We start from the raw sequence: 9,374 nt of genomic DNA, 5'->3' as shown, positions 1-9,374 counted from the left end.
AAGATGTGTTACACTTGTTTATGCTGTGGAATATTTGTTTGTTGCATTCCTTTATGTTGCATTTGTTTGACTCTGTGAAGCTGTGTTACTCTGCCTGCCTATAACACCTGATTGGTCTAATAAAGAACTCTTTGGGGACCTGCCACCCAGCTCCTAAATAAATACAAGAGACTTATTCTTACTTATGAATGCCCAGCATTAGCTTGGCTTATTTCTAGCCAGCTTTTCTTAAATTAACCCACTTCTCTTCTTTTACATTTTGCCTCTGGGCTTTTATCTTTCTGTATTCTATATACCTTTCTTTTTACTTCGTGATTGTTTGTGTGGCTGGCCCCTGGCATACTGCTCTTCTTTTCTGGCTCCTTGCCCTTTCTCTTTCTTTTTCTCCTATTTATTCTCTCTGCCTGGAAGCCCCACCTATCCCTCTCTTGCCTTGCTATTGGCCATTCAGCTCTTTATTAGACCAATCAGGTGTTTTATACAGGCATAGTAATACAGCTTCAGAGTTAAACAAATACAACATAAAAGAATGCAACATATCTTGGCATCATTAAACAAATGTTCCAAAAGAACTACCCACACATCTCACACACATGCAAAAAATATTGAGAATGGAAAAACCTTGTTTTTAACTTGAATTGCATCCCTGGCATATCTGTATATAAAGATGAGAAGCTGTCGAGTTCTGATGAATGAGAAGTATTCACAGCCCATGTAGCACCTCTACCATGAAGGGGACTTCCCTTCCTGCACAATAGGGACAGCAGGAATTCCTGCAGTCATAGACCACAGCGATGAGGGTCACTGCTGAAGCACCACGGAATGATGAGGGTCACGTACTTACCCAACACTGGACTCTTGAGAGAAGTAAAAATGATCTTGTTTAAGCCACTACTATTTCGAGATGTTTAAAAAATACTAAGTGAGAGATGATAGGAGTCTTAAATACTTGCAGGCAGAGGGACTGAGGTGGGGTCTCCTACTCCTTTCCATCCCACCCTGCCAAGCACAGACCTATGGATGTCTCTGCTACCAAATCCCCTCCCTTAACATCACACAGACCAGTCTGGCCCTGCTTTATAAATATTGATTTTATAGAAAGGACCAATTCAAAATTGGTCAGATGCCACACACTAGAAGCTTCCAGAACCACAATGAAAGAGAAAACAAACAAAATAAAAACCCCCAAAAGAGGAAAAACCTCAAACAAAAAGATCTTGAATTGCCAGGTGGTGGCCCAGGCCTTTAATCCCAGCACTCAAAGGCAGAGGCAGGCGGATCTCTGAGTCTGAGGCCAGGCCTGGTCTACAGAGTTTGTTCCAGCATAGCCAGGACTACACAGTAAACCCTGTCTCGAAAAGCCAATAGAAAAATAAATTAAAAAAAGATCTTGGACCAAACTGCCTAAAAGTCAAGGCCTACCTAAGCAAAAGGTGCGGGGAGGACGGTGTAGAGACCTGAATGCCTCACTGAGTACCCACGTGGAAGGAAGATCACCTGGAATTCAGACCCACTGTCCTTGCCCTCTGAGGCAAGGGGTTTCACAGCTTTACTGGGGAGTCAGTGACAAGAGCTTAAAGAGGGATCTCTATACTTGAGGGGATCTCACCCACTTTCCCTGGGTTGGGGGAGGGAGAGACTGGTAGTTTAGAAGAAATCATTTTTTTATTTAATGAGGAAAACATCTAGAAATGGTGGGCTGCCTGCCTCCAAAAAGTGTTGACTTGAGTTGCGAGCTAATGGCCTGGAGGTGTCAACCTTAGAGACTGCAGCCCTTTGGGTGAACAAAGAACTCGGGGAGGCACAGAATGGGGAGGGCCAGCTTGAGAAATGCCTCAGGTGGTACCAAAATTAGCTGCCATCTGCTCCCTGCTGGTGGGTCCCTGGGGTGGAGAGACTCAGGGATGGGGTTGGGGCTTGATCGAGTTGCAATTGAGATGCTGATAAAAAACAAAAAAACACAACCCTCTCTGAGGGTCCATGGCCCTGGCTCTGAAGAATAGAAAACTAACAGGGGTCAACCAGGGTATTTACCCACTGACCCCCAAACCTGGTCCCAGTTCTAGTGGGAGATCAACGCTGGATGGACTGGTAGGTGTTGGCTGGTGACTCAGTCCTGGTCCCCAGCTCCCAGCAAAGCGGGAAGGGGTTAGTCCCCTCATCCCCAGGCTTCACCTTCCCTCTTCCCGGCCAGTTCGGCCCCCTCCCACTCCATTGCACGGCAGCACCCAGTTGTTGTCGTGCAGGCCCAAGCGACAGCCTGGTGTCTCGCGATCGGCTCTGCGGCAGCACATCCAGTAGGAACGTCCATAAGGCAGGTCATGGTGGTAGGGCTTGGGGTGCCAGCGGCAGAGTGACACGTCGCCCTTCTCATATCTCTTGCGGCACTGCTTACAAGGGTCATCGCGATAGAGTGGGTCCCGGTTCCAGCGCGAGTCCGTGGCACGCACACCAAAAGCCTCGATGATGCCCTTGAAGTGGTGGCAGGTACACTTAAGGGCTGCCAGGGCTCGGGTGGGCAGGAAGCTGAAGATCTTGACCAGCACATGCTCAGGCAGCAGCAGCATGTACTGCCGTGGCTCCAGAAGTCGCTGGATCTTGAAGCGAATCTCCAGAAAGTCATGCGACACGTGCCGGTACAGGCGGCACAAGGAGGTGTCCGTTGTGCCCTCTGAATCGTCGGGACCTGGCACTGTGCTTGGTGTATCAGCTGGGGGTGGCTCAGGCGGCCCTTCTGGACCCCGGGACTGGAGGAAAAAGAGCTGGCCAGGTGGGGGTGGCTCCTCAGGGCTCACTGTCAGGCAGACAGTCTCTTCCTTTACGTTCTTGGTGCCATCTTTGCCAAAGAAGATGCACTCATCCACCACACCTGTCACCACCACATCCACATGGAACCCTGATGCTCCACAGTCCCTGGCAGGGGGTGGAGGAGGGGCTGGGGGGGTATCCTCAGGCCTGGCCGGGGTTGGTGTCTCACCTTCACTGGCTTCGTCTGCCCTGGCCAGGAGGAACTCCATGTTGCTGGGAAGGGCATCCCTGGAGGGGCTGATAAGCTGGTACAAATCACAGGTGATTTTGTCTTTGGCTCGAGCCCCAGGACCAGGACTACCAGGGTAGGGACTACCAGACTGGCCTCCACTCCAAGCAGGTAAATTGCCATCTGGCGAACAGGGCTCTCGGCCATTGGAGATGCGGAAAGCGATCCGCACTTCACCAGGCCCAGGACCTGGCCGCTCCTCCTTGCGGAGACCCTTGGTTGGAGGGCTGTCCCGCTGGGCTTCAAAGTGGGCCACTGCCTCAGCAACTCGGCTACAGTCACCACCACCAGATCGTCTTTCTGACCCTAACCCCTTGGCTGGTCCCCCCTGCTCAGCTGACACGAAGACCACCGGAGCTGGGGTGGTGGGGCGTGGGTAACTCTGTAGGGCCAAGGCAGCTCTCTGTTCGACCAGGGCCACCATTTCCGCTACGGAGAGCAGGTCTACATCTTCTCCGGATGTTGTAGGAGCCCCCTCAGTGGCAGGGGCTCCTCTTCTGCCCCCTGGGTCTGGAGGAGCCTTGGTGGGCTCAAGGCAGCGCCTCCTCCTCTTGGCTTTGGAACTATCACTGCCCCAGTGCCCTTTGACCTTCATAGAGCTAGCCCGGCTACCTCCACCACACTGGTGGGCCACAAAGAAGGCCACCTTTTCCTTTGTGTTTCCAGGCTTGATTACATACCACGTGTCCAGCAGGACCCGACCCTCATCACCAGCAGCTGTTGAAGAGAGAAGTGGAGCATGCTGGGAGGTGGGGGCTTCTGCAGCCAAGGTAGGTGGTGTGTTCTCTGAGTGTGCAGGTCCGTGGTCAGGCTCAGTTCCATTGCTTGTGTCAGAGCAGGCTGGCGGCTTGAGGGCTGTGGAAGGTGGGCGTGGCTGGTTCTGGGAATATGTGCCGAAGGGTCGGGGGCACCAGAGCTGGAAGGGCAGAAGGCTGCCCCTGTCCATGCTGGGAGATGATGGCAAATAGCAGGTAGTCACTCAATCTCAGGACGTTGGTAGTAGGGAGCTCCACATGCCACCTGGAGACATAGAAGGTTGAAACATTGTTGTGGAATATTGGTCTAGTAAAGAACAAGGCAGGAGAAAGACAGGTGGGGCTGGTGGACAGAGAGAATAAATAGGAGAAATCTTGGAAAGAAAAAAAGATCGGGTAGTAAGAGAAGAACAAGGAGAAGAGGACTCCAGGGGTCAGCCACCCACCTACACACAGCAAGTCACAGAGTAAGATAAAGAAAGGTACACAGGGGCTGGGCGGTGGTGGCGCACGCCTTTAATCCCAGCCCTCAGGAGGCAGAGGCAGGCAGATCTTTGTGAGTTCGAGGCCAGCCTAGTCTACAAGAGCTAGTTCCAGGACAGGCTCCAAGCTACCGAGCTGTCTCAAAAAACAAAAACAACAACAAGAACAAAAAGGTACACAGAAATAGAGAGGTAAAAGCCCAGAGGCAAAAGGTAAATGGGATAATTTAAGTTAAAAAAACTGGCTAGAAACAAGTCAAGCTAAAGCTGGGCATTCGTAAGTAAGAATAAGCCTCTATGTATGTCTGGAGCTGGGCGGCAGGCCCCCAAGAGTAAAAAGTATAAAAACAACCGACAACAGAGCACTGAGGTAACTGCCTTTCTTCCCAAGACCACCCAGTCTTAACTTCTGCACAAGGGACAAATCAAATTAGAGCACTGAGAACTGTATGTCACACACAGTAAAGTGTGCAAGCTGAATCCCAGCAAGGGAGGAGTAAGGTGAGGAGTGGAAGGCCATCCTGGGCTACATGAGTCCCATCTTAAACGGACAGACAGTCAGACACACACATACTTTCAAACCCTCTTCTTTGGCTAGAGGCATGGCTGATAAGAGCCACTGCCTGGAATCCCCCAGTAAAGGGCTAGGAGCATGGTTCTACGGTACAGCAACAGCACTTGCCTGACTTTACCTAGTGAGGGTTAGGGCTATGGCTCGAGGCAGCCTCTCTACCAGTCTGGATTTTGTTCCTAGCACGGCCAAGAAAATAAAATCCTAGCCCAGTCACGAATCAGGTAAGCAGAGGGATGCAGCCAAACCTTTATATATTTATTAGTTTTTTTTGAGACAGCGTTTCTCTTTGTAGCCTTGGTGTCCTGAAAGTCACTCTGTAGACCAGGCTGGCTTAGAACTCAAGAGATCCACCTGCCTTTGCCTCCCAAATGCTGAGATTAAAGGCGTAACTTGGCCTGGCCTTAACCTTCAGTGAAAGTACCAGGCAGACCAACCAAGCTCCTCTTACACTTGTACCTCTAGTGGCCAGTTCCAGAAAAGGCAGACATTCCCAGCCTTGTCCACAGAAGCCAGAGTACACACAGAGGGGTAAGGTGATTAGTCAAGGGAGGAAAATCTGAAGCCAGAACCAGACAAACCCTTAAGAAATTTACTCTCCACTTGTTTTGGGTCATAAGGTTCTTAAGTATGACGACGGTTCTTTTTGTTCTTTTTTTTTCTTTTTGAGACTTGGTCTCACTATAGCCCAGGCTTGTCTTAAACTCAGCAATTCAATCTTCCTGTTTCATTCTGGGAATACAAGCGTGAGGCAGGCACTATGCTCATCTTTTTTGAGATTATTCTTTGAGACAGGATCTCACTCTTTAGCCCCAGCTGTCAGGCTCCTAGCATCCCAGGTTCTGGGATCACAGGCCTGGGCTGCAGCATCTGCTGAGAACACCCTTAATAATGATTTTTCTTTTTGTTCTGCAAGACTTTGCGCACATCAGCTAATCTGGAGGCAGTTTTGCTAATGAGTCTGATGGCGGCATTTTCTGTTCCACTTTCTACTTACCAGTAAGTAGCAGACACTTAGTCTCCTGCATCTTTGGCCCATCTCCTTCCAGACATGTCAACATGAAGACAACCCTCCACCAGGGCATGGTGTTGAGTGCCTATAATCCCAGATCTGGGGAGGTGATGAGCACCTAAGATCCCAGATCTAGGGAGGTGATGAGTGCCTATGATCCCAGATCTGGGGAGGCTGAGGCAACAAGATAAAGAATCCAGGCCAGTCTGGGCTACATAGCCAGACCTTGTCCAAAAAAGAAACAAATAAACAAAAGGAAAACAAAAGGAAAAAAATAACCCTTCACAAAATAAACTTGAACATGCCAATGAAACAGAAAGGTAAGCAAATTACAAGCCAAGAATTAATTCCAGCCCACTGCCTTTGTAAACTAAATTCTATGGAAACAAATGATGGCTGCTTTCATTCTACAAGAGCAGAACTGCATCAATGATTGTATGGCCTGAAATAATTCATTACCTGGTCTTTTATAGAAAAAGCTGGACTGGAGAGATGGCTCAGAGGTTAAGAGCACTGGTTGTTCTTCCAGAGGTCCTGAGTTCAATTCCCAGCAACCACATGGTGGCTCACAACCATCTATAATGAGATCTGGTTCCCTCTTAGGGCACGCAGGCATACATGTAGTGCAGAACACTGTATACATTAAAAAAAATCCAATCCCACCCCCCCCCAAAAAAAAGAAAAGAAAAAATTAGCTGATGCTGTAGGATGGACTGTCCGCTCTAAATCTAGGCAAATCTGACACACTATTATATTAGGGACCTGCAGATGCCATTCAAAACTCGGCTCCAAATACTGTCACCAGTAAAAGAACCCCAACCTTAAGACTCCTTACCCAACCCCACCCTCATTTCTGGAATCTTCATGTCCTACCCCCAAGTATTCTAACTTTTTCAAATTTTATTTTAAAATTTCAACCCCCTCCTCAAGACCTTAACAAGCCTGGTGGCACATGTCTGTAATCCCAGCACTTGGGAGGCTGGGGCATGAGACAGGAGGATAAGGATTCTGGGTTTGCAATATTATATAAAAAAATCCTGTTCCTCCCACCCCCAAATCTAAGTGGTGCAAGGTGCCGGCCTTTAATCCCAGTACTCGGGAAGTAAAAGCTTGTGGATCTCTGAGTTCAAAATCATCCTGGTCTACGTATCTAGTCCTAGGCTAGCCAGGGCTACGTAGAGACCCTGGCCCAAAATAAATAAGAATGAGAGTTGAAGAGATGGCTCAGCAGTTAAAAGCACTTGCTGCTCTTGCAGAGAACCCAAGTGTGGTTCCCAGCACCCACAGAGTGGCTCTCTGTAACTTCTGTTCCAGAGGATCCATCTGTTCTCCGCCGGCAACAGACACATATGTGGGACACAGATACACACACAGGCAATACAATACACATAAAACTTTAAAAAAACCAAAATAATAAATCAAAACGCCCTCCAGCACAGAGAAGCCAAATCACAAATAACTTTTCAGACATCCGAAGACACACAGCAATACCCGAATCTCACAGGTGATTCGGGTCTCCTGACATCCTCAGCTCATATCCGACACCGATCCTTATTCTACCCCTTCATTCCCCAAGAGCTCCCGATCCTTGAAAGAACTCAGACATAAAAATACCCTATTTAAAACGAACCCCAAATCAAATAAATGTCAGCAGTCCCTAATGAAATCGAGTGGTACAACAGCAGCCGCGTGTCCCGCACGCTCCAGCAGGCTCCTAGGCACTGCTCCGACATCGCTGCTCTGCGGACCCCCGGGAGCGCGCAGTCTCCGCAGTTCCCGCTTGCCGACCGGCCACAGAGAGGAAAGTGCCCTCCTGTCCTAGTTCACAGGGAGAGGAAGGACTCAAGCCCAGGCATTCTGGCCCCCGAACCCCAAAGGACACCTCTAAAACAACCAAGCCTACGACGTTACAAAATAACCCCAGCCCAAGCAGGTGTTTCTTTAGCTCCCGGGACCCCTAAAGTATCCCCTCCACCCCCTCAACATCCAAGCGCTCAATTAAACGCTTCAATGCAAAAAGGTGCCCCCAAGTTTTGGACCCGCCTCCTCCTCGACGGAATCTTCCGACCTCCCCCCCAGCGACCTCCCCAAAAAACCCCGGACACGCCCCCCCGCCGGGGCGCTTACCGCAGCGCCTCCTCCAGGCGGCAGGGAGAATGGCTGCCCACAAGCATGCGCACCGGAGCCCGGCGGGCCCACCCCCTCGCGCGGGCTGGCACCCGGCGCGCCCCGCCCCGCCCCTTTGTTGACAGACGCGCGCGTGACGGCCCCAGCCAATGAGCGGCCACGGTTCAGAGCCGTGCCCATATAAGGAAGGCACTGGCGAAGGGGCCCCAACTTGGAAAACAGGAGGAGTAGGCGTGAGGTGACGGGAGGGGGCGGGCAGGATGGAAACAGCCCGAAGTAAGGGAGTGGGGACAAATTCCCACAGTCCAGGACTGCCGGATGGAGAACTCGACGGGGACACCGACCGCCACACTCAAGGCGAGAACTATCCAACGTTCCCTTGAAACAGGAGCCCTGACGCTAGAGATTTAAAGGGCCACGCGGCCGGGGACTAGCTGACTCGGGCAGAAAGACGTGTAGGGGAGAAAGGTCCGAGAACCTGGCTTTGCTTAACAGTTGTGGCGATGGAAAGGTTTCTCGGTGGGACACCGGAGCCTTAGTCATCTAGTCTTTAAAACAAACAGGCAAGTCGGGCGTGACACACCACACCTCTGTAGTTCCAAAGTCTGGGAGGCTGAGGCAGGAAGTTTTTTAAGCCATCCTGGGCTATGTAGTGTCACACTGTCGTAAAATAAAAATAAAATCATACGAAAACGGAAGAATAAGCAAAACAACAGCAACGACAAATTTCCCTTAAATCCACAAACAGACAAAGGAGGGGCTGGAGGGACGGCTCAGCGGTTAAGAGCACTGGCTGCTGTTGCAGAGGGCAGTTCGGTTCCAGCACCCGCAGGGCAGCCTCTAAGTCCAGTTCCAGACGTGGCATCCTCTTTTGACCGCTGCGGGCACTGCATGCATGCAATCCACAGACATGCATGCAGGCAAAACACATACGTATTAAAAAGGGTGGGAGAAAGCTAGCATTTAGGAAATAAAGCTAGGGGGACCAGGAGTTCAGCCCCCCTCCTCCCTCCCACACATCAGACCTTGTTTCAAAAGCCAAATTCAAAATCAAAGAACAAAGGCTAACCCTGTACTGGTCACTGGTCCCCATAGTCACTGACTTGACAATCAAAGCTAAGGCTTGGGAACCTGTCCAGTCTCCTACGAGGCTCTTCAAACCTCTACACTCACTACAGGAAAACAACAGGAAGTCACACAATAATGACTTTTAAGTTATCTTAAAATTACAGATACCTTAGCCGGGTGGTGGTGGTGGCGCACGCCTTTAATCCCAGCACTCGGGAGGCAGAGGCAGGTGGATCTCTGTAAGTTCGAGACCAGCCTGGTCTACAAGAGCTAGTTCCAGGACAGGCTCCAAAACCACAGAGAAACCGTCTCGAAACCCCCC

At 50.4% G+C, this 9,374-nt stretch overlaps 1 protein-coding gene across 5 annotated transcripts in view; it reads right to left on the bottom strand.

The window, feature by feature from the left end:
• Positions 1–560: 560 nt before the first annotated feature.
• The window catches only part of Fbxo46 (F-box protein 46), an 18,958-nt gene continuing 10,144 nt past the window's right edge, over positions 561–9,374 (bottom strand). For 2 of the 5 annotated variants that reach the window (XM_005370268.2, XM_026777602.1), the window contains exon 2: positions 561–4,057. In XM_005370268.2, coding sequence (XP_005370325.1) covers positions 2,172–3,983 — 1,812 coding nt within the window. In that variant the 5' untranslated portion in view covers positions 3,984–4,057 and the 3' untranslated portion in view covers positions 561–2,171. Of the gene's footprint in view, positions 4,058–5,842; positions 6,033–6,316; positions 6,362–7,984; positions 8,029–9,374 lie in introns of those variants that run through there. The other 3 variants (XM_026777603.1, XM_026777604.1, XM_013354852.2) reach the window with 3 other exon arrangements.

Source organism: Microtus ochrogaster, unplaced genomic scaffold, assembly GCF_000317375.1.
Source record: "Microtus ochrogaster isolate Prairie Vole_2 unplaced genomic scaffold, MicOch1.0 UNK74, whole genome shotgun sequence".
NCBI classification, from domain to species: Eukaryota; Metazoa; Chordata; class Mammalia; order Rodentia; family Cricetidae; genus Microtus; species Microtus ochrogaster.
This window is presented reverse-complemented; position numbering and strand designations above follow the sequence as displayed.